Genomic DNA, 27,733 nt, shown 5'->3' on the forward strand with positions numbered 1-27,733 from the left:
CCTGGAAGCATTTGAGGCCAGGCTGGATGGGGTTTTGAGCAACCTGGTCTAGTGGAAGGTGTCCCTGCCTATGGCAGGGGGGTTGGACAAGATGATCTTTAAGGTCCCTTCCAACCCGAACCATTCTGTGATTCTAATCTCTTATTCCCACTGTGTGCTAAGTGGCAGACAGCCGGTTCACTTTGTTCCCGCTGTCTGGTCACTACTTCAGAATAGCTGCTGAAACTGTCTATTTTGGGCTTAAAATCAGTATACCTTGGTGTACAAGCACAGGTTAGAGCACCAGGTTAACACTCCCGGGTTAGTATTTGGAATGGATGGATAAAGTGCACCAGAGAAATAGCTAAAATATGAAATCACTCTAGTGGAATCTGAGTGCTGCTGTTTCCTCTTTCCTTTGCCATATTTCCAGCTTCATAGGTGCCAGATGTGGTTTTGCATTTTTTTTTTCTGTGAAGTTGCCCCTGCTTTTGAGGATAACTGTACCCTTGGTGTTGCAACTGGAACCCTTTAGACTGTAGTATAAATGAAGGCAGCGTGTGTGCTACCTTGTGGCTCTGACATTTTAAACCCCAGGGTTATAAAAGGGTCTGCATCTTTAGCCATGCTGCTTTAATCCTCCTCTCCCTAGAGGCAGAATGTTGGAACCCTCTTCCTCTTTCATCACTTCTTTTGAGTTATCTTTCTTATTAAGTAGTCTTGTTACGGTGTTTCATGGTCACTTAATTCTCCTCCTGTTTGTGGTCTTCTGAGTTAATTCATTTGACGTCTGCTTTCAAGGAGTCCTGTTTTTTTGAATTATTTAGTTCAGTCTTTCTCCTGCATTTTGCCTCCCTCAAGATCCAGTAAACTGTGAAGATCCAGACATTCTGATGAAATCGAACAGCAGGTGAAGGAAGTAGAAAAAGTCACCTTTTGCATTGAGATCATTGTAATAATGACCTCCATAACAAGTTCCAAATACATGATCTGCCAGACTAATGGGAACTGATGCATATCTGAACGTAAGAGTTGATAAATCTGATAGTGCTGGCAAAAGACACAACATAAGTGTGACTGTCCATGTCTTGTTTGTAATGCAATTACTGTTGATAGTCCAGTTTCCTAATGGCATTCATCTGTCACTTTTGCCCAAGAGTAGATGATATTTGATGTTTGTCTATAGGAAGTGATAAAGTAATACACAAAATCACGGAATATGTCAGCTTGAAGGTAGCAGATGTTCCAGAGACTCTGAGGTCCTTCTGTTTTTCACCTGCTTTTGTTTTTACCATAGGGAAGAAGATCGTGGGCACGTCTTACAGGCTTCTGAAACTTTTATCTTCACACCATAACTTGTCCACCTTATCTGAATCTGTCTTAGAGAAGGACTTATCTGAATCTTAACCTTTCTGATCAACTGCCAGCTCACTTTTCCAGGGAACAGAATGAACACTAAGTGAGCAAACAAGTAATGCGCCTCAGCAGGCGAGACCTGCAGATTAGCCACCTGGTCATTCCAGTCTCTGTAAATAAGTTTTTGAAACCCGAGAGATTAAAAAGCACAAATGAAATCATTATCTGCTTTGCAGCTTAAAAAAAATGGATGTTAAGTGTTCGGAATGGCTTGAAAATTACAGATTACAAAGGCATTTGCAAAGCAAAATATCACAAGTCTTTGAAGAGTGCCTTTCGAGGCACCGCACCTTCTGAATGGATTGATGTTCACTCCTCTCTAGACTTGGCATGTCAGAGGAAGTGTGTGCAACTGATGCTGAACTTGCTTCCATTTACTGTAGTAAGGGTTAAATGCTCGGGTCTTAGTTACTTCAATATTTAGAAATAAGACCAGAGATACTGTGTTCAAGAGCTGGCAAAGAGAACTTAGTATATGCAGACAGATCTATTCATACCTATGAAGTTCTGTAAGAATTTCCCCATTTCTGAGGTTTTGTGGATCACCTAAGAAATCTTTGTCAGAAAGAAAATATCTGCTAAGGTTTAGCATGAGCTTTACTTTTATACTTTCTTAAGCAGCAACCAGATGTGTTAGTATCTGGGAGAAAATAGTCCTGCATCTTTATTCTCTTGATGCTGTCAGCTCACAATTAACAGTCCAAGTGTGCCGATCCATAGAGATGATACTTAAAGGAAGAAGGATAAAAGCTCCGGTAATTCGGGAGAGTTATCAATAAAGAATCACCTTCTCTTATAATTATGTATTAGGAAGGAACTGTGGAGCAACTGGAGCTACATTTTTTCTGTCATTTGGATTAGCAAAAAGAAACGTTCATTTTTCAAACAGTCACTGCTTTCTTGAGGGTTCCAGTTTAATACCACAGGTACTTTTCATGTCCTGAAATTGGGAACTTATCGTGTTTGTTTTAGTGAATAGTTAGTAGCACTTGAATGATTTTGAAGATCTTTAACATGTAAGCAGGGTTTTTACAGTATGTTATAGACTTTACTCACTGCAAAGAAAAAAACTCTTGTCTACTTGCAATTTTTTTTTTCAGCAGCACATCAAAATAGTCTAGGAGATAGTACTTAGTGTGGATATTATCCCAGAAAACAATGTGAACATCTGAAATCCTGGGAATTGTGGCAATAGAACACCTGGGTATCGGGACCTTTTGGTGTGGTTGGCTGTTTTCCCATTGTCTTCTGCTCTGTCCGTCAGGTTCCTAACTAAGCGAGAGCAGAAGCTGATGCAGCGTCGACAACATGCTGAAGAGTTGCTGGAGTGGAAGCGCCGCCTGGATGCAGAGGAAGCAGAAGTGCGGCGGATAGAAAAGCAGGCTCTGGCTGCCTGGGACAAAGAGCTGCTCAAAACCAAAATAGCCAAGAAGGACATGGGGGATCAGAGAACAGAGCCCAAAGGTAATAGGAAGGGATGCAAATAGCAAGAGTAAAGTATAATTTGACACAACAACGGCTTAGGTTTGCACTTTCTCTTTTGAAGTTTTGGTGGTGGTTGTTCTTCTCTGGGCACTCTCAGAATCTTGATTTCTGCACTCTTTACTGCCTTTTTTTACCTTTCTTTTAGCTCTGTTTTTCACCTTAGTTAAATGTGCATTCCTCCTTTGTTGTGTATCTTCTCTAGTGAACTGCGCAGCATAGGCCCATCAGATGTTTTTACATACAATTTAAACCATGTTTCTGTCTTTCAAAACAGAAATATGGCATGATCTTTGCTGATCGTCCTCCAGACTTACTCCATTAAAACCATTTAGTCTGTTAAACCCACTGTAGTGCTGTCTGAGTGTCTATGCTGTTGGCCTTACCACTGTTTGTTAAGGGACCGTTTTCCCCTTGACTGTGTTTTCAAAAAATTGAAAGCATTTTTTTCTTCCCTCTGTTCTTAATGCAGTATAATTGTTTGAAACCTACAACCGTGCTCGTGAGCCAGGATGTAATTAGTATAAGAGATGCTATTGGGAAGAAAAATAAGTTAACAGATTTTGGGAGCGACAGCTTTGCTGTTCTGTCTCAGGTCGACCATACTTTGAGCGTGAAGCACAGAGAACTGGATTGCAGCAGGAGAAAATAATGAAACTTCAGGGATTGTTCTAGAAAAAATCAGTTTTCCTTTTTTTCCCCACTTAGCTGTAAGCAGGCAAGAATGTCCTTTGAATGTGCAAAGGGAATTCAGAATTATGCACTATTACACTTGTTACTGAAAACAGTCATGTGGACTTTACGCATTGTAGGACATTCTAAAGATGATATGTGTATGAGTCAGTAAGTTCTAATGAACAAAATTCAGCATGAATGCCGAACTCTCATCTACAGATGAGAAAATATACTTGCTTTCTATAGATTGTATCCACCAGTAGCATTGGAGTGTGGCTTTGCTTCAGGAGTGCCTCTCCCCAGCCTTTGCTCAAATGTTGAATAGTTCTCCATGGCTGCTTCAGTAATGCTGTGACTCCTGCGGAATTCAGTAAACAGGAATACTCAAAAGCCAACTTATTATTTTACTTGTTGCAGTGGAGAGACTCATGATGAAATCATAACATTAAAATGTTTTCTGCAGCTACTGTAAAGGAAGCAATCAATTCTAAATTTAAGATTGGGCTTGCAGATTATATGCTCCTCCATGACTTCTTCAGACTAATGGTGACTCTTGCTGGGGTATGGTCAACTGGAAGGACAGGTTTCCCTAATAGTCTTTCTGGAGCGTGTTGTCTGGAAAATGTTAGAATATACTGAAAACCTCTTTATTTTAGACATTCAACAATCACTAAGAACGTTTGATGGTATTAAATCACAATTCTCTGGTAAATATACTAGGTGAGTGCAACAGCACTTACCAATTTGACATGTATTGGTAGCAGTTGCTACTTTATGTGCAGGAAGCGGTATTTCTGAAGGCACAGAAGTCAGTGCAAGTTCATATGCACTTTTTTTTTCTGTCGTTATTCGATCTCAGAAACAGCTAGTGAAGGAGAGTCTCCAGTACCTTCTTGCTCTCACCTGAACAGTGAAAGCTCTATCCAAGAAGATCTTGGCAGTCTACCTGCTGAGTCGGTACCGCCAGAGGCTATGGGCCATGAACGGCCAGAAAGCCCAGATCAGAGTACAATTAATGAAGAAATGGTTTATTCTGAAGACTTCAAGTCCTCTACCCCACCTGGCAAACTTGTGAGTGAGATTTTTATTCTGTATATATTCTTACGTTTGTGAAAGGCTACCAGACAAGTAGTAAATATAGCCATCTCAGTTGTCCAAACAGAGATTATAAACTATTCTCTGTGTTTGCAACACCATTTTACATTACTGTGAATAAACGTTGCAATCAGATATGTTCATTGAAGTCTTGAGGAAATATTCCTTCAGCACAGAGTTTAGGAATTTTTAAACTTGTGGGTAATCTTGCAAAATGTTTTGCGTATTCACGTAGGTATGCACTATGAAGTGGTGGAACACTGACCCAGTTTACCAGTGTGAATTAGCTGTAGGCTGGCTCGTTACCATTGTATAAATTCTTTGAGGCCATGGAAACTATGCTCTGTTTTTCCGCATTGCTTTACTTGCAAGTAATGTATCCCAAAATATAGCTGTAGGATGAAGAAGCAGAGCTGTAATGTCATGCGCAATCCTTTTGGTTTCAGATTCTGCTTATTGTTCTGTTCCAACTCTTATTTCTACTTGGTTGATAATTTTTACAAGTTTCATCCCGATAACTTTGCCCTGTGCTCAGTGAGACAGAAAGCACAGTGGCTGTGTGGTAAAAGAGCTGCTCATCTAGACTTGTTACAAATACTTTATTGGAAAGTTTGCTGAGAAGGTAGTGAGGTAAAATGTCTAATACATGCTAGGGGTTATGTTCATGGTCTATGAAATGTTGCAGCAGTAAGAGCATTTTGGAAGAATATTTGCTTTTAAAAATCTTTTGCCTGGCTACAGAGAAATAGTGCTCTGTTGTTTTACTGGTTTAGAATTGCACCTTGCACCCCTGACATGAAATGCTTGTTTTGGTGTCCCAGATATATTTAGTATGTGTTGGTATGGCTGTGTTTGTTACCAAATAAGATTACATAAACTGTATTGAACACCTATGAGTCAGAACCATGTCAGTTCACTTAGGTGATTGCTCTTGGTTACATAGTGTAGTCTAAGCGGGTTTGCCGAAATCGAAACTCGAAGTAAACAGTCAGTTATTACTGCTCTTGGTATTTTTCTTTTACCATCTGGCAGACTAAGATGAAATTCTTCTTAAGATAGCTGGATAGGGACCACTGCTTATGAGGAATTCTCTAGTTGTGCTCTTCTTTCCATGTAACCAGTTCCTGATGACAATGATCTCCTACTTTCAAACTGAGCTTTACAAGGAATTACTTATTTGACCTTTTCTTCTCCTAAAGTCTCCTCCCAAAAGCAGCATATCTGTATCAAAGCAAGATTTCAGCAAAGGCAGCCACCGAACTGGAGGACAGCCTCGTTCACCTGTGAAGTCTCATCAGATATCTTACAACTGGTCCGATGAATCTTTATCTGTGACACAGTCAGGTAAGTGTAATATCTGCTTGGCTTTAAATTGCTTTTTTCAAAGCTTTTGGTTTTAACAATTCAAAATGCAGACATAGATGTGAGGAGGCAGACAGAAATTCCTGGAAATTGCCAAGGGTTTTGTGGGAGTATTTTCCCCATGATGTAGTTTCAGACTTTCTTAAGCTAAAGTGTTCAATGTAAGAAGGTCTGTGTATTCTCTGTATTATCTCTTCTTTTAGAAAGAAACACAGCTTCCTGCAAACAGGAATGCAAAAGATAAGAGCCAATAATTACGGTGGTCCTAGCATTTAGAAATACTCAGGTTAATTGTGCTTTTAAGAGGTGGCGCTGCTCCACCTACCCCTCCTGTTGTAAGAAAACAGAACATGGTTCAGCAGCACACAAACATGATCATCCTTCTGAACACATCCTGGCTCTGGGAGCAGGACAGCTCTGGTATCAGGGCAGGACGAGCGAGCCCGTTGGACCTGCGCTGGCATGTGCAGAATAAACAAATGATTCAGGACATAAGTTCTTATTCTTGGAGGAGGGTTGGAACTGTGTGCAGTAAAATAGGGCCTAAGATTGCATTTTGAGCGATAAAACACAAGATGTACTATATGGACTTTTTATAATGTTGTATCCAGTGTCGAAGTTGGCCACCAGTAAATGCTGAATGAGAGAATATGAAAAGTGAATGGGTACTGAGGGGTCCTTTCCCTGCTGTGCTCTTGCAGCCTGTTTGTTAGTCATGTGGATTGCAGGGCTTCCCGGGCCACCGTGCAGTGGGTCACCAGCATCAGCTCCGTTAAGCTATGAAGTCTGTTTTGAACCTTTTTGTGCTATTAGTCTCTAAAATGTCTCATATTCCACAGTGCCGTTGATATAGCATCATAAAGTATCTGTTAGCATTTTCCTGCTTGTTTGTGGTGTGTGTTTGTGTGTGGGTTTTGTTTGTTCTTAATACCCTAAACAATCCATGAGTCCTTACTGGAAAAACAACTTGGTGGTTCTATTGTATGTACCGGTTGTTTGTGATAGATGGATAATTTACTGGCACATGTACATATTTAGTCTTCATGGTGCTTGATGCAGAGAGCTTAATAATAAGCAAGTCCAACAGAAACACAGTAATTTTGAGGCAGCTGTTCTCCAGCTGGGTAGAGAAATGAATATGTGACACCTACATATTTGCACTGAATAATTTGTATTTGGATTCTGTCTAGAGAGAAGTTTGCAACATGGTGAAGCATTCAGCAACTTGATAAAGTTATTTTCAAGTTCTGACTGAGCAACCACATAAGAAAGCCATTATGAAAAGTAGATCAGGCAACAGTGATCATGAAAATAAACTTTATAAGAGGTGGGAGGCCAGTCAGGATGGTGCTGGTTTCACAATAAATCATTCCATTGTCAAGAGACAGATCTTCCAAGCTGCTGAGTAGTAACAAAGTCATCGCTATGTCATGCGTAGACAAGGTCATCAAAGATGAAAGCATGTGCAGATCTTTCCCTTATGAGTTGATCAAGAAAAGCCATAATTATGTAGTGGTCACTTACTATTTGGGAGGAGTTGTTAATTATAGTGGCATCATAAAGTACCGATTAGCAAGTGGGATTCCATTCTTTTAGTGCTGTCGTTGTGTCCTTTTTTTTTAATTTTGATTCTCTAAATGGTTAACAGCAGTTGTTAATGGAAGAAGAATACAGTACCTTGATTGTATTTACTGGCTGTTGCTGATGATGAAATCTTTCATTAATGGTGGTTTGTTGTCTTGAGAAATGCAATTGATTAGCAAAATGTGCAGCTGTTCCTACTAGCTGGCCAAATAATACTGGTGACTTACTCTTGAGGATGTTCAGTAAAGCAATTGGTGTTTATGAGCATCCAAGCCTTTTGGTCCAGAAAGCGTTATAGGGAATATTGAGCATTAGCAAAGCAAACCGGCCAAGATCCTTCTCGTAGGAGCTGCAGCTCCTGCTGTAGAAGAGGAAGGGAAACATCAGCCCCAGGGAGAAGCTCCAGTAAGACTATGTCAGATAAATATTTTGAAGAGTTTTTGATACTTGATTGTGGTAGCACCAGTCTGGGACAAGGATCTTGTTTTGCACTATGCTGGCATACATTTAAAACAAGAAACAAGTGGACATAATCAGGCGGGCAGAAAAGAATAAGTAATGAGAAACTGAGGCAGTCTCAATATGAAGTCTGAGAAACACAGAGGTTATTACAATGTTCTGAGGGAAAAGAGGGTATAATATCCTCAGAAGGACTGAAGACTGGGTTGCAGGGGGTTCTGGGGATGCATAGAGAGAGATTGAGGAGATCTTATTAAAATTACTAAGGAAAATGATTAAGAAAAAAATCGTTCAGGTGCAAAACAGTTACAGTCAATAATGGCATTATAGGAGGATTTGTTAAATTGAACCTGGAGCAAAGATATACCAAGTATCTTTGTATAAGCTATTATGGAGTAGCCCAGCACATGTCTAAGCTCAACAGTACCCCCATTCACCCTGAATAAATTGTCATCCTGAGGCCTGACAACTGTGAAGGTCTGTGTGTTGTTCAAAGTGACTTTCCTCCCAGCCGTTGACCAGTCAGTTCTCCATTCCATAGATTGATTTACTCGAGGTGGCAGGAAATCTAAATGGGCCAGAAACCTAAACATTTTTTTGGAGTCCAAATCCAAGTGAAATTCTCATCAATGAAATGTACCCTGTAACTTGAAACCATATATATGATTGTAAACAAATATTCCAGATATATTGTTGGTATGCATCTTTGAGTTGTCATATTTTTAAACGTGTCAAAACCAATTAATTTCTGCAACAGCTGACATGATAAGCAGTTAATGAGGTAGCAGCATAAACATGGTGGTTGATGTGAACAAGTTTGGTAACAAGTTATGTATCAGAGCCTCTCTTCTAAATTAAATAAGACGCAACACTTTTTCATATGTTATATAGTAGTGTTATGAATCTGAAATCCCACTTTAAGAGTCTTATTATGTTAAGATTAACAGGTTGGATTAAATAGATATTTGCTTGGACCATGTTTTGTATTTACTAAATGACTGTTCAGTGCTTTACATAGAACTGTTTTGTGAGGCGCAAGCTTACAGAGTCTAAAACTAAACTTTTTCAGAAACCACATCTGATCAAAGTGACATTGAAGGACGGATCAGGGCCCTGAAGGATGAACTACGGAAAAGGAAGTCTGTGGTTTACCAACTGAAAAAAGAACAGAAAAAGAGACAAAAGGAGAGACTGAAGGCCCAGGAAGCCAGTTTGATCAAACAGCTGGAGGTTAGGAACACAGTGCAGTAAAATATTGTTAGCCTTGGATAAATCATTATAGTATGGATGTTGTTGGCAGACTATTGTATCAACAGCTGTGAAAGACACATCATTGTGATAGAAGTGTGACTGTGCTCTGACTATTTAACTGTTTTCAATAATGAACAGAGCTTTGAGGCAAAAACGCCATTGCCTTTTAAAATTTATATCTTTAATGGGTTACTAGCAGCATTCAGGGGGCTTATGTATGTTTATACACATTAGTATCTTAGCTTGGATTAAAGAGTGATGCTCATGTCACTTGTTTTAGAAAGTAAAGTATTAAAATTTCTGGCATTCACAGCTGTAGAGCCTTAGGAAGTTAAATAGATTGCTTTGCAGAGAAACCAAGTGTATTCTTTATTCATGTAATAGGTTTTGTCATGGTTTAGTAGACTAACAGCCTGTTTCCCACGTGCAGTCGTATGATGAATTTATCAAGAAGACAGAAGAAGAACTGAGCCAAGATCTGGAGACATCACCAACCGCCAAACCTCAGATTAAAACTCCATCCTCAGCTGCTGCTGAAAAACTGAAGATCAAGGCACCACCGCTCCATAGGTAACTGGGATTTCTTTTTGAGATTATTCTGAAACCGCTGTTTTAGCAGAGTGCAAGGAAAGCTGGTGACTGCTCTTCTTTAAAGCACTGGACTGGACAGGGGCAATATTCTGTTGACCTATTTGCTGGTCTCATCAGACCCAAAATAGATAAGATGTACTGTCCCTGTAATCATATGCATCTCCCATTTGTCTTGCCCAGCCATGCAGGTCCTATTTCCTAATTCTTTCTGAACAATAATTTTCAGCTGTGCAAGAATTGAGGCAAATGGTTGTGTGGATTACAGACCTGAAGGAATTTTTTCCCCTTTTCATCACTCATGCCTGCCACAATGTGTGAGGCAAACTGTTCCTCTCTGCAATTTAAATCTGGTTTACGTCTTAGGTTTTAGAAGGCAGAGAGTTCAACTTCCGCACTTTCTAGTGTATTTTTAAGTCTTTCATTGTCTCCAGCAGATGGTGCAATTTTAGTCTATTCAAGGAAAAAAAAAAAAGTTTTTCATTTATTTTTTTGGCTCCAAAAAAGGCTGAAGTTAGATTAGTCTTAAAAAAAAAATATTCCAGGCCTCACCAAATTCTCTATCCCCATTCCTGTTTTCTAAGGTCACAGTATGTTGACAAAGCAAACTGTTGATGTTACCATCAGTGTGGTATTATAATTATAGATGCTTGTATTTCCATTTTTATCTGTTTTAAAAGAAAAAAAAATACACTCAAGTGTAACCATGATTCATGCAATTTGATTTTTCAAATTTAGGCCTGAGACAGCTAAAAACTGGAAATCACTGTCTGAGTCAGAGCGATCCAGAGCATCTTTGGAATCTATTTCAGAGCACGCAGGTATGTAACTGAAACAATCTGTAGTAGACGTGAAGATCTTGAACACTGACTGTCCTAAACTTCTTTAATATTTTCATTCTTGATACAAGAAGAAAGAGCAAGATTAAGAGAGCATGCAGACTTCATAAAACCATAACCATCAAGCTATATTTTTTTTAATTTAATAGGCTTCTGCTTTTGCTGTTTCCTATGTGTTCAGTGTTTAGTTTTATTCTTGCTGAGGTTTGTGTGACAACCTTTTTCCTTTCTTTTGTTCTCTGTTCCTTTATCACTTGAGGAAAGTAAGAAAACCAAAAATAACGAAGAATTTAAGAACAGGGGATTTTTTTGAGATACTTCTTGATGTTTTGCTGTTGATCATTATGTAATCATTATCTGCCATCCTAATCTTGGTTTTATTTGCGGCTTGCAAATAAAAGCAGTGAGCCCTTACATTGGGCTCAGTATGTATGGCATTATGAAATACCGGTACAAGGAAAAGAATCGGAAATAAAGTGTTGGAATCCTGGAACTGAAAGAACCTTGTTCTTGTTCACAGGACAGCTAGAAATATATGTTTCCAAGGCACCAGTTTGTGTCTTCTTTTAGCATAAAAACCTTGACATTCTTTTTGTTGCCTATTCTGCAGTTTTCAATAAAACAAGGCAGGCTGTATGATCTGCTGTAATTCACTTCTTATTTTCTTTCAAGATGCTGCGTCATCAGGAGCTGAGAGATCTGCGTCTGTGCACAGCAAGAAGGTGGCTGTGACAGATGTTCATGCAGAAGAACCTTCTAGAGCATCTTCCTTGATTTTAATGTCACCAAGAAGTTCCAGAGTAGGATCTGGTGATTTCGTAGATAATGTACCCTCATCACCTCCTCTCAAAGATGTGAAAGACATCAGCAGGATATCCCATGAGTCAACAAACAATGTGGTAAAAGCATCCAATGATGAGGATACCCTCAGTCATGAATCTGAGATAGAGGAATCCATAAAGTCAGAGGAGTATGAGGCTGAAGGTTCTCATGTTAAGCCTTTGGAGAGTTCTGATGTCTTGTTGACATTAGATAAAGAACAGGAGAGCTCACTGGATGTCCTTCCAAAGAAAGTCCTTCCTTCTGAAAACGAACACGCTCAGAAGGAACTCTTCGGTTTGGCTTCAGAAAGTCTTCACAGTACAGATGAAATCTTAGAGCAGAAACTGACAGATAAAGATGCTGTAACTGGCCCAAGTGTAGACGAGTCTTCTCGCAAACTGAGCAGATCAGCAGAGGAAAAAGGTTATCTGCTTTCAGAACAACTCTTTAGTCAAAAGGAGCCATCATACCTTGAAGACTTTGAAGGATCCTCTTACAGGAAGCAAGCATCAGTTGAAGAAACGCTTCCTGAGGAATGTTACGAAGACGACTTTGAACCGTCTCGTAGTGAGGATGCTCAGTCACTGGCAGAGCAGTCAGAGAACCCGCAAGCCAGCAGAAGCGGATCCCCCAGCCTCAGCAGTGATTGCGATATCAGTGAATGCCTCAGTGACAGGTCCCTCTCTCTTTCTGGCAGCTTGCAGTCAGAGGAGTTATTAGAACTTAAATCCCCAACAGAACTTATAAAAAATACTGAACGCAGGGATGTGGAGCAAGAACAGGCTCCTACCGAGTCGCCATTGTGGGCCTCTGTTTCGATCGTGGAAGAAACAGATAGTTTACCAGATTTCAACATTGGTGATAGAGTACTTGTGAGTAAAGTCCAGCCTGGAACACTGAGATTCAAAGGTCTGACTAGGTTTGCCAAAGGGTTTTGGGCTGGTGTGGAGTTGGATGAACCTGAAGGGAACAATAATGGAACTTATGATGGTATTAAATATTTTGATTGCAAAGAAAAGCATGGTATTTTTGCTCCTCCTCAAAAAATCTCTCACATTACAGAAAGTATTGATAGCTATTTAGACACAAACAAAGATGAAGACTCATTCTTCAGTGATAGACTGGAGAAGCAACATAAAGCTGAGCAGCAAGACAGAAGTTCCAAACCTGGCAAAGAGGATGAAAGCCAGAGCAGAGATGCAACAGAGAACTACTTCCAGCGTAAAGCTCCTGCAGATACAGCTGTTTCAGAAGCCTCAGCTGAGGAAGAGTTTGAGGAGTCATCTTGTAAAGCAAAGAGCATAAAGGAGATTTCTGTAGCTACTGAGTCACTTGCCCAAGAACAGTCAGTGGTGGATTATCTGAAGCGTGCTGTAAAAGAGGAGGCCAGTCTTGCTCCTCTCACTTCTGGTGGCGTGGATGAGATTTCTGCTGTTCAGTTGGATGACGACTCAGATTTCCTTTCTGAAAAACTGGAGAGGCAGAAGACACTGGGGGAGGAATGTGCTGAGAAGTTAGATGATCTCTCTCCTGGAGCTGTGGAGAAGCCTGCAACTCCACTTCTGGATTTGCTGACGAAAGAAAAGAACCAGTTAGAAGCCCAGCTTAGACTACCACTTAGAGGGGAAGAAAAGTCAAAAGACCGACTGGAAAAGGTCAGTTTGCTGACAGACAGTCTACTTAGAGATTTTTTGAAAGACACAGTCAATCAATTACAGCAAATAAAGAAGGAAAGGAATGAGAAAATCCAGCTCAGCAACCAGGAGCTCTGTGATGTGAAGGAGGAGTCTGGAACCTCATCCCAGCAGGTAGAAAAGGAGATTCCCGATGGACTGAATAACTTTTTCCTAAGTTCCGATTTGGAAGATGAAAGAGAAGAACTTTCCTCTCCAGACATGTGTCCCAGACCAGTGAGTAACAGACATTTTACACTGATTTTTTTAAGAATCGATTGTTCCTTTAACTGATGGGTTGAATCTGAGGAATGCGGTGTGGCACTAGTTTGTTTTCTCCCAAATTCTCTTTGGTGATGTGGAGATTTCCTGTATGTATCTGTCGTGTGTTCTTGTGTATCCAAGTTCATGGTTCATTATGGTAGCCGTACAGGTTGCAAAACACGTTTCGGCACATGACAGTGAAAAACACTTAATTTAGGTTGCATTATACTTACACGTTCAATTTGCATTTAAAAGTTACCTTCAGTTTTGATTCTAAAAATGGCAAAATATGATAGACTGTAAACTTACCTTTGTCTGTTCTTGATGTTAAATAATCATCCTCAAACATAATTAGTTGCTGTGGAGGTCATTAGGGTGTTAGACTGAACTAAACCCACTGAACTATGAGTGGTGGCAGTTCATGCTTCCTCAGAACAACCATTAATGATACAGTTAGAGGACTTGGCCTTTCTGCTGAGGATCCCAGTAAACCTGTCTGCTTTGCCATTGAGCTCAATATATTATCCTCACAGAAAGCTTCAGCCCATTTTGCCGGTGTGAGCAACGCTCAGTCACTAAAACAGCCATCACCTACTAAAAGCTTTTAGGCTGTTGCTTTAGGTCTGAGACTGCTGGTAAGTGAAAAGTTGGTGTGTCACATTATCAGTTTTTAAACCACTCAGCCCTTTTTAAACAGTTAAACATTAGGACGGACAGTGGGCAAGACACACAGTCTTTGAAGCTCTGTAGGAACCCTCTGAAAGCATTCATCAGGAGTGGTAGAAACCCCAGGTACTTCAGTCAAACCATTTCTAATGTTACTGTGGTCTGTTTATTATTTTTCTGAGTATTTGTGCATATATTGCCAGTTACATCAGTTGAGTGTTTAAAAATGTGAGCTGAGTTAAATAACAGTGTGACACCGCTTTTATGTTTACTCTGTGGCTCCTTATTCACAGGAGAGCCCAGTGTTTGGTGCCAGCGGTCAGGAAGAGCTTGCCAAGAGACTAGCAGAGCTGGAGCTCAATCGGGAGTTCCTGAGCGTGCTGGGAGATGATCAAGACTGGTTTGATGAGGACTATGGCCTGAGTTCCAGCAAGGTCCAGCAGAAGCAAGCAGAGGAACCAGCTGTGCTGCCCAAGGTAGAACCGCAGAAAGTGCCAGCAAAGCCGTGCGAGGAGCCTCTGGCCGTCCCTCACACCGCGGTGGAGGTGGAAAGCATGGTGCATGCAGCAGCTGAGCAACTCTGGAAACTGAGGCAGCTGGGGCATGATCTTCAAAGTTTCAGCCATCACACAGATCTTAGCAGTAACCTCAAAGAGCAGGACACAGACACAATAAACAAGCAGGTTTATGAAAAGGTACAGTCTTCAGGCATTTTATTCTTGTGCTTTGAGTATTTGCCATGAGCAACAGCAGCCTTAACTTTTACTTCTTTCTTTGTTAAGGTGGTATTTGATTTAACAAGAGAGATCTTCGGGGCAATCTTTGCTGAGGATCCTAATCTAAATCAGCCGGTTTGGATGAAACCGTGTAGGATCACGTCTGCTTACTTTCGCCGAGTAAAAGATCCAAATAATCTGGATGAAGTCAAGGTAGGAAGAAGTCCCTGCCATGCAGGAAATGTGAAGTGAAAAGTATTGTACTGGTACTTGCCTAAGTGTTAAAAGATCTTAACAGGTGTATCCATCAAGAGACGAGCTGAGCAGTCAGACAAATGTGAAAGGGAGTTTGTCAAAATGGTCTCTTTTAACTCAACAGATTTTTCTCCCTGTCCTTTTGGCTGGTACTGGTTGCTTTTAAATGTTAGTCTTCCATGCAGAACTGCCAGGGTGACCTTGGTCTTATAAAATTGGGATGCTGACAGACTGCTGCTTTAGCAGATTTCAGTGGAACTGTGTGTGGGTATGTTGACGTGGATCCAACAGTAGGGTTGGGCCAAATAGCATAAGCTGGATATTTTTTTTTTACTCAGACACACCTGTGCCAGACTCACCAAGGACAGTGGGAGTTGCCCGGAGAGACCTAAAATTTGACTGGTGAGGGTGGTGTTGAATTTGGCAAGCCAGAGGGAAGTATCCTGTCAATTGGTGGTAGTGCTCAAGAAAGGACAGGAGCCCAATAAGCTAGAGCCTGACTGGACCAAGGTTAAATTTGCAGGATATTTGGAAGAAAAATGGTCTCCCTGAAAGCGTTCAATGAAAGAACCTTCCATACAGCTCATCAGGACACAAATGAAGACTTCCACATGTACTGTTTCTTCTGAAATTGGGGGATTTTGACTGTATTTTGATTATCCTGCTAAAGATACAGCGTGTTAACTGTCTGGAAAAGACAGAAAGAGTATCTAGATTGCTCTGTTAATTGAGAAGATTTTGAAAAGCGTGTGATAGTGAAGAGCAAGGGCACAGGACAAGGACACCAAACTCCCACCCTGCTTTTTGTTCATATTCTCCCATAGAATGAATTGTCATAATCTCCTGTTTGCTGTACTGTTTGATTGAAAGTTTCTGTTCTCAAGACTGTTACAGCAGTGGGTGTCATTTTTTCCCCCACTTCTGTATTTAATAATTGTCCTGCTGGTGTCATGCTGCCTCTAAGACTTCCACTGTAACTTTCTTGCGTATGCCATGTGTCTCTTAGCTAAACAGAAAGCTGTTATGCGTTCTATAATGTGACTTTCAGGGTAGGTACTTTGTGCATACATTGCATGTCTTAGCTGCAATGTGATAAAGTTCACCTTTGCTGTTCCACAGAGCTTCATTGCAGCTGAAGTACTGAAGTTGTTCAGCCTCAGGAAGGAGCCTAATCACAAAACAGACTGGCAGAAGATGATGAAATTTGGGCGGAAGAAGCGAGACCGAGTGGATCATATACTGGTCAGTGGATGAAAATAAGCAATCATGTCAGATACTGTCCACCAGACTGAAGTGTGACATATTATTGTGTTTTTTTCACTGTTCTGTCACGCTGTTTAAAGAGTACAAAGTGTGCATGAGGTCTAGATAGAAGGTGTTTAACTCTGCAGAGCACTCTCTTGACATCTTGACAAAAACGGAAGTCCAATGCCAGCAAAGTAAGCTGACTTGAGTGAATTTTCTGTTTGTGCCTGCTGATTTGACTGGAGGATAAATTTGCCTGTTCCCAAAAGTTTAAAGCATGAATTTACAGAAGGAAACACTAAAATACTTGACTGAGAGTAAACTTTTTATTTGGGAAGGGAATATGTTTTTCTTCTCGCATTAATTTAAAATGTTTTTATTTTGAAGTAGCGTAGTTTAACTGGAGACTGATACTGAGAACTTAATAGACCAGGTTGCTAACCAGATTCAACTGAAAGGTTTCCAAAGTCGTTGGGTTAGAACAGCAAAGACTTTGAAGAGACACTGTGGGACATGATAATCCCCAGTACAAGGTAACCAGACGGTACCACAGCTCCGTGTTTCCTCAGGTTCGTGTCATGAACTAGTGAACGCAGCTGCCACTGGGGCAGGGACAGTTCAGTGCCAAAACTGTGTAAAATAGAGCATGTCTGGCTGTGTACTAGTTTTTGAAAGTTACTTGTTGGCTTGTATTGCAGGATGATTAACATCATTATTGGCTATAATGATAGTGAAGGTTCTGCTTGGGAATATGAGCCATCATTAACTCTGTGCTTCACTTAATTATACCTGAAATTGGTTCCACACACGTGCACCTTATAAGTACCTTCAAGTCATGGGTCGTGTGGTCTTTTAATTGCCTGTCGGTGGAAGGTTTCCAACACAGGCTTTTTCCCAGGGGTTTCATTTTAATTGTATGTAAACAGAATATCTGTGTATAGGACCTGCATATCCTAGGACACTTCATTCTGGGATTTGGAGCTGTTAAAGCATGCACAAAAAAGTCTTATGTTTAGATCCCTGAGAGAACTAGTAGTACAATTAATGTATTTGTGTACCAATTTCCTAATTTGTTTGAACCATATCTGGAAAGAGATTCGTGACTGGAAAAATTGTTCCAGTTGAAGGTATCCACAGTGCTTCAGGTGGAGTAAGTTTGAAGTTCAGACGATCTGGTCTGTGATTTACAAGCAGACTTAAACTTCAAAGATTAATGGAGCTGTGACAAGTTTGGCTTAACAAATAACGTGTGTAATTTTATTTTGTTCTCACAAGAATACAGTCATAAAATTTTAGCTGAAAGCTGGGAATAACAGTGATGATTACAGACTGCCATGCTTTAGGAACAAGGAGGCCTCAGTGGCATTCTAACAAATTTATACTGTAATGTGAGACACTATCAGAGAAATTTCTAACTGAAAACCTAAGGAGATAGTCTTCAATTTCTCTTTGTTTTACTAAAATCTCTGTAGAACATGGAAGTATCTGGATAGCTTTCTCTGTCTCCTAGTCAGCCTCCAACCTGTGCTTAAGGTCATGAGCTCTGTGATAACACAAATCCAAGGTCCTAAGTGGATATACAGGTCTGTGCAGGATCTGCTGCCTGTCTGCCAGTGACTCATGGTGTAGCCCTAAAATGAGAGGGTAGTTTGGGAGTTTTACAGATTTTGTTTAAAGACTATTCAAGTAGTACAATGCAGCAAGTTCCTGAGAGAGAAATCAAGACTTTTTTGGTAGGTTTGGGGACTCTCGGAGATTCTTTAGAAATCACAGTCGAAAACTCTTTGTTCTTTTGTGAAGATTTAGCCAATATGAACCTCTTACAATGTGCAGGGGATGTCATGTAAGTACATGTATGAGCTGATTGGTTCTCCATATTTCTTTGCCTGCTTATAAAGACAAATACTGTTAAAATAAAACGTGGTCTTTTTAAAGCCGCTATAAACATTATTAGGCTTCTATTATTTGCGTGTAAACATTGAGCACAGGTCCTTCCTAGTTTCTTCATTTCCCCTTCAAGTAAAACTAATCTTGAAATGGGATTTCTTTTGAGACAAGTATTTATTTTTAGTGACTTTGATGAGAGGATTGAAGACATCTGACCCAGGAGCTAGGTATGACCAGGATAGGGGGTTCGATGCGGAGGAAGGGGAGTCTGTTGTATACCTTCTCCAATATAGTAATGATTTTCAAATAGTGGCATTGCCTGCCTGGACAGTCGAGTGGCTCTAAATCCAGGAGCCATGGCTGTTTGCTGAATTTCTTTCTGTTTCTTCTGAAGGCACAGGGCGAGTGTCAGGCTGTTGTGCTCAGCTTTATCTCTCCCTGGTTACCCCTGGATGTGTCTTTCTGGGTTTATCATACTAAACCCAGTTCGCAGCAGTCCTTGTCTCCACCAAACCTGGTGCTTTCAGGGATGCTGAGTCCTGTGGTGACTGCGGTCAGCCAGCACACCTGCTGGAAAATAAGGGGAGAAGAGGATGGATTAGACCTTCACGTCCTTGCTCTGCCTTGATCTTTGCTACTTTCACCAATCACTGCATCTTTAGTTGATTTTCAATCTCGTCTGCTTGTTTCCAGCATTGACAGCAACATGATTAGCCATGTTTTTTAGCCAGTGATAAAAACTCCACCTTCCTCTTCTCTTTTTTTGCAGCATTGTTAACTTGGATCAGTCACCTCTCTCCTCGGACAGCATTTATAATGGGATTTCTTCTGAGAGTTCTCTGGTCTGCTGGGTAGTTGCTCCAGTTGTTTTTCAGCAAATCTTGGCTTTCAGTAAACAGGCACAGCTTTTCATTTATGAAGAGCTACTTTGTTTAAAATCAAGTTAAAGGAACATTCAGGTGTTTGCTTCCTTCTCATGCCCCTTTGTGTTGCCACCTTTATTGCGTGTATGCTGTCTGTGCTTTACGGGAGATTCTCAAAAGTACGCGTAGGCTGACGTACAGCATTTTGGTACATCAATGCTGCCTGCACCTTTCAAAACCTCTGTGAAGTACAGCAAGAACCCTCGTATCTCCTTATTTAAGTTCAGGTGCTAATAATAGATTGTTTCCACTACCTATTTTGCTTTTTTCCCACTTGGCTCTTCATCCAAAACTCGCTGTACTGATCTGTTTGCACAAACTCTACCACTGCTTTGCCCTGCCACCCCCCCTTCTCTTTTATCTGGAGCTTTAGAAGAAAGAGCTCACACAATGCTGCCAAACCTCAGTGTTTAGCTTTCACACCCGAGAAGCTCACCAACAGAGCGCTGAAATTCAGGACTTGATCTTCTGACCTGTTGACTTAAGGACTAGAATGTTTCTTTCCATGCAGTTTTGAGCTCTGCAACAAAGCAAAGCTGGCTTGATTGAGAAGCCCGAGATCTAACCCAAGGGGAATGCAACAGTAAGAAAAGAATCAAAGCCTGCTCATATGCACAGTTGTGCATTTTAAGATTTCCAGGCACTCTGAGAGTGCAGGGCAGTGAGAATGCACCTGCTTGCCTTTCTCCTACTGGTGTTCTTCCAAGGTAGTAGTGTATTCCTGGGGTTTTTCTTGTACTTTTCAGTCTCCAAGTGATCTATTTACTTCTTAAATGTAGTTTATTTTGCAAGCATTCATAGTACTGAATGGGAACCTTCAGAAATGAAACTTACTAATTCACTTTCTAAAGTTTCCTTCAGATGATATTCTTTGAAGTGTTGTTTTTTGGGTATTGTGGTATTTATCAGGCAGCCAGTGGGATCATGCTACCTCGTTATCTCCTGATTTTTCTTTTGTGCACATGCCCACTTCTTTCTCAGTGTTTAAAAAAAAGTCAAAGCACACAAAACCCATACTACGCAGCCTTCTGCATTGCATCACTATTTCTCTTTTCCTGTAGGATGGAATTCAGTTACATTAAAACCGGGGTTTTCCTGACTTTTCCCACATATAGTTTCTCTCTGGTAACAAATATGTGAAGTTTGACTTTTGTCGTGAGTACAAGAACTTAACCGCGGTGCATGTACTGAAAACAGTGCAAAGCCCACTTCCACGAAAGCCAAAAGAGTTGTTTGATATAAGCCAAATATCAGCAAACTGTCTTCATTGCTTAGAAGCAGTTTGTAATAATACAGCAGATGGATCACACACGTTTCCCAGACAAAGCAGTCGCAACTGCCTTGGCTCAGCCGTCTGCAGTGCAGGCTGCAAAGCAGCACAGCAGTTTCCACACGTGTTCTGAATACACTATAAACAGAACTTGCCTGCAGCTGCTAATTGTATATTCTCATAGTTTTGCAGAAGTATGCTGGAGGAAGTCCTCCTGATGCCAAAGGGAAATTGTGTGCTCTGCGTCTGAGAAAGAGGGGAATGGCAGACGCAAGAGAAAATTAATCACTGATACTTTTTTCCTTCTTGATTGTTTTGCTGCTGTTTAACATCCAGCCTTTCTCTGCCTGGATCAAGTTACCTTGTCCTCTCCTGTTTACTTGTGTTTCTTTATCCCACGAATCTCTTTTTTTACCCTCCTGGAGCACAGTAAAGGAACTGTCATAGCACGTTGTCACAGGTGAGACAGAATAAACAGCAGCTTGGTGTGAATCTGGATGTTGGGGTTTGTTTAAGGGCCAGTGAAATCAGAGCTTTTAACCTGCTTGATTATTTCACTCCTTTGTTTCCCCCCAGCACCAGTGTTGCATTCACTGGGTCCTGACTTCCCCTTCCAGCAGGGCAGTCGCTGCTGGCCTGGGAGGCCGGACAGAGGGTCGTATCAGTCGCTGTTGTGCAACGGCTCCTGGTTACCAGTATTTTCCCTATTTCCAGGATCTTTCCTCCAGCCAGGATCTTCACCTTCTCTCTTTGGGACCCCTGTTTTCCAGACCTCTTCTGCTTTTTGGGAACCCTTCTTTTTGGCACCACCTCTTTTTTCTGTGACCCCTTTTCTCTTGCTTTTCCTCATCTAAATACTCTGTGACACAGGCACACAGCACGTGATCAACCTCCAAACTTATGCTTCTACCTTCTGCCTCTTCATTGATGGGAGGACTGGTAATATTTGGGACACACTGCTGTAGTTTCGTCCAGGGTTTATCAAAACTTACAACCAGCACACGCAGGTTACAGGCAGCAAGCTTGCTCTTGAGAGAGAGTTCAGAACTCTGTTTCAGACATTCACCCCCATGTAAACTTACAATTTATCTGACGTTTTAAGTTGTTTTTCAACAATAGCACTCATTCAAAGCTCGACTGCCAATATTGTCGCTCCTTCCTTATTAGTAAGGAGCATAATGAAGCCATTACACCTCGTCTTGGACAGCACTGTGGGAAACGAGGGCTGTGCCAAAGCAGAGTGCTTGCTGTGATGGTGCAGAGATTCGTAAGCACGTAGCACGACTCCTCCAAAGCTGTTTGCGGGGTGAGATCTCTGCCTCTCTCCCCAGGCTCTCCTCAGAGCGGGAGAAAAGAGCTGTCAGACTGAAACCTTGCGTATAACTGAAGCTTTATGAATGGCTACGAACCCTGCGGCAGTGCCGGTTCCCTGGGGTTCCCCTGGCAGCCCGTTCTTGGGCTTCACGCCGTGTTTGGGTTATTGAATCATCATTATGCCACAGCAGCTGTCACCCTCAAAACAGAGGAGTTTCTGGGTGGTTTAGCTTCAGGAGAAAGAGGGAGGGAGGGTGTTGGGGCTGAAGCTCTTGTGCCATCTTTAGATAACAACACCGTTACCTATAGATACTGGATTAGAGGATTTTCAGTATGTTTTAGCCTTGTTTTGGCAGAATCTAGGTGCCTGGCCTGCTTGTCTGTGTGGACAGTGTAAATGTGTTTGAGTTCAGAGTGTAGGATCAAAGGAGCTCTGGGCTGAAGCTGAGCAGAGATCTAGCTTTCTGCAGGTTTTCTTTGTTATTTTAAATATGAGGGATGTTTGCACCCACTCTTTCCTTTCTCAAAAGTTTGAGCTTTGTTAGGATGTATCTGCAATACCAAAATGGTTACTTAGACAAATTTTTAATAACTTTAATTAGGGATGTCCAGTTTGGAGAGACTGTCTATAAAACTTGATTTGCTAAATGAAATTATATATTTCCATCTGTTACTAAAACACATTTTTGCCAGTAACCAGTAAAACAGGATTTTACTTGTCGACGCTTTAGGAATAGAAGGAAATAAATGCATTTTGAGTTACTCTTTTAGATGTAGTGATAAAAAATTCCGTTTGTAATAATGCTGTCAAATCCAACGAAGTATGGAGAGTATTTGTGCAAATGAGTTGTAAGACAACACGTGCCAGCATTTTGCCTTCCTATGCAGAAGAATTGGAGAAGTTAGTTATTTCCTTTAGATTTTCTAATGGTTATTCAAATAAACGGGACTGCAGCAAAGTTTTTTTTCTTTTTTCTCCTTCCCCTGTCTTTGCATGGTTTCTTACCAGTTTAATCTGCATGGAATCAGCTGCTTGCAAATACACAGTTAGGGACTTCTATTAGAGCTTCTGCTGTTGGGCAAGAATACCCCATTAACTGAATTCTTTCAAGTGAAAAACTTGAGCAGGAATGTGAAATCTTTTTAAATGGATACGACAGTGAAAGGTAGAAAACGTTCATACGGTGAAACAGCCTGGTTCAAACAGATCTGTGTTCATTTTGCTATTCCAAGCACTTCCTGTAATCTCTCGCAGAGACAGATACGTTGTTGGCAGTTGCACGCTGTTTTGGACTTTTTCTGGAACTTTGCAGGGGATATTATCCTAGAGCAACTGAATTGTAACGTTTCTTTTGCCTTTTCCTTTCTAACCTCCCAGGTGCAGGAACTTCATGAGGAAGAAGCGCAGTGGGTGAACTACGATGAGGATGAACTGTGTGTGAAGATGCAGTTGGCAGACGGGATCTTCGAGGCCTTAATCAGAGACACAATCGACGTGCTGAACCAGATAACTGAGAAACAGCGGAGGTTGCTGCTTGTCTGACAGCGCTGAAAATAAACTTAGAGCTTCATAACCGCCGCGTCACGGGCCTTTCTGACTCCGGACGCACTCTTCACCCTGCAAGCACTGCTGCTGGACTTCCACGCGTGGGGTTTAAAGGCAGTTCAGATGTCATTAAAGGAATCTGGATTTGTGTCCGCTGCCCCTAGAGACCTCACACCGGATTTATTGTTTGGAACGAGCTGATCCCTCACTCGAGGCCGTGTTTTGGAGAACCCAAGACTGGCCAACACAGTTACGCCACATAACTGTCAGAGGCTGTCTGCGGCCCTGGCATGGGGCTTTGACACGTTCAGCTCGTGCTCTGAGAGGGTGGGCTTTAGTTGGGATATTGGCTGTTTTGCCGGAAAGACTGTCAGCCATCAGTACTCAGCTTGTCTTTAGAAATGTGAGTGATTTGGAGAAGAAACGGTTTGGTCAGGTTTCAGTCATAAATGGAGACTTACCGTACTGAACAGTGTTATAATCTTAACACCTCTTCTCCAGCAACCCTAACAACGTGCATCAAGTTTCTTCTGCTCCAGAGCCCATTTAATTCTCTTCTCTGTGAAGCTGGTTTTTATCTTTTTTCTGTGATGTGGTACCACGTATGGTGCCAGCCAGTCCAGGGAAATTAGATTATGTTGCTTCCTGCATTCAAGTAAAGAATTACTGCTGCTTTTCCTATGTAACTTGCTTCAAGTCCTGAGGTGGAGCAACATGAAGGCCACCTAATGTCAAGCGTGACAAATGAGCCCGTGGACAACTTTCCTCCTACCGTGTAGCACTTCTTCTCTTCCTGGAGCACCACTTGCTCCCAGATAATGGATACTCAGGATTTTCTCAGGCATGAGACATGCAGGAGTGGAAAACATTTCCTCACAAAAATTTGGCCTTCGATCCCTCAGCTTCCTCCCTTACTGTCACCTAATGAATCAGAGAAGCTGTTACTTGAACAATTAAGAGAACAGAGTGTATTCACCAAAGAAAGCGGTGTCCAGTGCTTGACTTGTCTGCATGTTTTGCGCTTGTGGTTTTTTTATTTATTGTCAGATAATTTATTAAGTGGGTTATAGGAGAGTGTTCTGTGCAGTTGGCTGCACTGTCTTGTATTTTAAGACAGCTGAACTTGAGAAAACATCTCTTCTGGAAGCTTCCAGAGCCCCATATTCTTCGCACAAAACCTTCAGCTTCTTGGGGCAGACACAGGGGGATAAAGGTCGGAAGAACCAAACCTCAGTGACCAGGGGTGGGAAGCAAAGGCAGGACTAGGAGTGGAGCTTCACCATGCCTGGTTTGGAGACAATGGGAGAGCTGAGGGGACTGAGCTGAAAAATGATGTGAAACTTCCCTGCTGCGTCTGTTCCCTTCCTTTTCCAGAACTTCTAGGCCATGGGCAGCTCTTACGTGGTTGATTCGGTGCCGTGTTCAACCGCAGCGTCCTTCTTCTGAGTGTTCATCCCTAACCTATCCCTCCCATCCTTGTGTTGGTCTTGGAGCAACACAGACAACCTGGGGTCTAATGTTGATGCCTTAATAGCGAATGTCCCTGTCTGCTAACCCTGGGACAAGACCCAGAGAAGACTCAGATTCTCCAGACACACTGGGGTGCAGAAAGGCACTTTGAAGCCCTCAGAGGTGCACCAAAGATGCTGCAGCCCACAACAGGCATGGCAGGGAGATCTCTACCATTTTGTTCATCTGCTTGGTTCTTGAGCTTCCTGCTCTGCGTACTGCTGCTACTGCAACGTTTGATTTTCCGCCTTTTTGATTTCTTTTTGAAAGCTATCATTGGAATATTTGCATTTTGCATGACACACAGCTGGTAGTTCTTCAGGGACAGCACTGGGAAATGCTGGATTTGTCAGAGGTCCATGGAGTTTCTCAGATGTGGTATTGCCAGTGCCTCACTAGCGAGTTAATGGTGAGCCGTGTTCATGGGAGCTTAATGAGTGGAAGAACAAGGAGGAGGTCATGGTTTATAGGAACACCTCCAACGGGCACTTGTGTGTCTGTCCTGCAGTAGTGGCCCTTCTGGCTGGCTGGAAGTCAAATGGTCTTGGTGGAGCATTGTTCAGCTTTTTTTTTCCTAAGTGATTCATTTGTCCACGTAAAACATTGTGATGCTGAACAAAGAAGCTCTTGAATGCTTAAGATAGAAGCAAACTGAAGCTGCTGCATTTAACCAGTGTGGTGTCACCAATTGGGTCACCACCTCAGATTCCCTTTCCTGGGTGTATCTCCTTCAATAGCTAGGATTATTTTTATAGGTAGCAATTACGGAAATAAGGCAGAAACCTGCAGCGTAGGTTTGTGGCTGGAGTACCAGAGAAACCAAGTTCATTCCTGTTTTGTAGATAACGTGAGCGGTGTTGGGGAGGTTGCCCCACGTCCCCAATGCTTTTTGGCTGTTCTGTGGGGCTGGCGTGGCTTCTCTGGCCTGTCCTCCAGCAGGGAGAAGGTTGTACAGTTGTCCAGCCAAGGTGCTGAGGATCATCGGAGGTCATATGCCTGTTCTTAGTACCCTCAAGAGAAGCTGTAACTGTTTTGACAGCTGTTTGGGCAGAATGAAGCTTTGTCTGAGTAGTGGCTTTATTCCTTTGCCAACATCCCCGTTTATTTTTGGTAGCAATCCTTGCTAGGAGCAACCCTAAAAAGACTTGAACATATGTGAATTATCTTCTCAATACCTCAAGTGTGTTGAGTTGCTTTGAGATGTGTGTCTACTCAAAACCTCGAGTGTGTTGAGTACTTGTGGACTGATGATGATCTGTCTGGTCGTGGCTGGTAACGAGGAGGTGTGGGGAAGCCTGGAGCCTCACAGACAGAGGCTGAATCCTCTATTTCTATCTCCCCAGCCTTCCCATTATAAGAACAAGATGATATTTCTGGGTCCTGGTTACCATGGTGCAGCCAGGTGAGAAGATTCAAGGCTGAGACATTTTTCTGAGAGCCGTGAGCTGTTTGGGGCAGCGGCTGTTGTCATGGGGAGAAGCGGTTCCCTCTTTGGAAGGATCTCGGTGCCGGGTGGGAAAGCCCAGGCCAGTGAGGACAAGGAGGATCACAGCAGGATGCTCCCTGAGCCACGCTGGGGAATTATCAGCGCTTCTGCCTTGTTGCTCACAAGGTGGAATGAGAGATTGAAAAATCCCCGTCTTGTTCACTTTCCTTTCTTGAAAAAGTGGCCTTAGCGTTTTGCAATACTTGAATAAGTGTGTACCTGCAGAAGATCTTCAGTAGCACAGTGACAGAGACCTTTTAAGTGACTATTCTGTGAGGAGCTGCGTGCGGTTCCGACTTTCATATCCCTTTGCTACCTTAAGAATATTAGAAAAATAAAATACTTTTCAGCAGAGAAACAGTTGAATCTTATAAGGTATTTAGTGCATCTGAAGTGTTTACAAATCAACTAAAATGGAGATAAGCAAACTATTGAACTTATTTGTAATTTAAACATTAAATGCAAAAATATATACAGATGAAAGAGGAATACTGTAATTAACTTGCATTTACTAGTTTTTTTCCTTGACTTTGCAGAGCCTTTTGATACACATTTGCAAAGCCACCTTTTGGGAGGCTCCGTCTCCTTGTGTACTGTGTTGTGGAGATGCTGAAAAGAATCCCGTTTACTGTGTATGTGTAAATAACCTGGTAACTTGGGGTTTGGGGCCAGTTTCAGCTGATGTTCACATCCAGAGCAGCTTTGCACAGTAGGCAGACCCAAGGATGTGGAGGTTTGGGGGTTTTTTTTTGTAATTAAGAACTGTAAAATAACCAGGGTGGTCCCTGTGTAAACCAGTGTAAATATCTTTGGTAACTAAAATGTACTTTAAGAGGACAAAATCTGTAAATAAACTGATTTATAAATTAATCTTGTTTCCTGGTTTGTTATAAAATGGACTTTTATAATTACCCAAATGGTTGCTAATTCTGAAGGTGTCCTGGAGATTTGTCCCTTGTATGCTCCCCTTTCTGTCTGATGCTGTACTTGGGATGCCAATCACAGCCCACAAAATCCCATTAGAGTTGCCTTAATTATAATAATAACGTTATTAGAATTTCCTTATTGTTAAAACCGAGTATTGATAGAAGCAAAAACAGAAAACAGCATTGCGTAATCACTGCGGGAGTGCACCGCATGATCGGTGGGAGAATAATTACTCCTTGCACACGTTTATTTTAAGTAGGTTTTAAGAAGTCAGGGTTAGAAACATTTTGGGGGGTAAAAAAGCTATTTTTGCGCTAAACAACAGTATTGCGATTAAGTTATTCAGATTCTTTGGATCCTTCAATTAGGCTTGTGAATTGTTCTAGCTGCTGTTACCAGCACTGATCTGTTCTTCGCTAAGGGAGCAAATGTTGCTCCCTGGAAACTTAATGTATTGGTGGAGCTTTCCTAAATCTTTTCTGTTTGCTTTCCAGAAAAAA

General features: G+C 41.6%; 1 protein-coding gene across 10 annotated transcripts in view; it reads left to right on the forward strand.

The window, feature by feature from the left end:
* Positions 1-27,176, forward strand: part of CEP350 (centrosomal protein 350) — a 76,449-nt gene extending 49,273 nt beyond the window's left edge. For all 10 annotated transcript variants that reach the window (XM_065842817.2, XM_071809992.1, XM_065842819.2 and 7 more), the window contains 11 exons: positions 2,660-2,859; positions 4,412-4,623; positions 5,847-5,991; positions 9,122-9,282; positions 9,734-9,873; positions 10,630-10,712; positions 11,403-13,462; positions 14,449-14,850; positions 14,938-15,084; positions 16,246-16,368; positions 23,144-27,176. In XM_065842817.2, coding sequence (XP_065698889.2) covers positions 2,660-2,859; positions 4,412-4,623; positions 5,847-5,991; positions 9,122-9,282; positions 9,734-9,873; positions 10,630-10,712; positions 11,403-13,462; positions 14,449-14,850; positions 14,938-15,084; positions 16,246-16,368; positions 23,144-23,308 — 3,838 coding nt within the window. In that variant the 3' untranslated portion in view covers positions 23,309-27,176. The remainder of the gene's footprint in view (positions 1-2,659; positions 2,860-4,411; positions 4,624-5,846; positions 5,992-9,121; positions 9,283-9,733; positions 9,874-10,629; positions 10,713-11,402; positions 13,463-14,448; positions 14,851-14,937; positions 15,085-16,245; positions 16,369-23,143) is intronic.
* Positions 27,177-27,733: the final 557 nt, after the last annotated feature.

Source organism: Patagioenas fasciata, chromosome 6 (genome assembly GCF_037038585.1).
Source record: "Patagioenas fasciata isolate bPatFas1 chromosome 6, bPatFas1.hap1, whole genome shotgun sequence".
Taxonomy (NCBI): Eukaryota; Metazoa; Chordata; class Aves; order Columbiformes; family Columbidae; genus Patagioenas; species Patagioenas fasciata.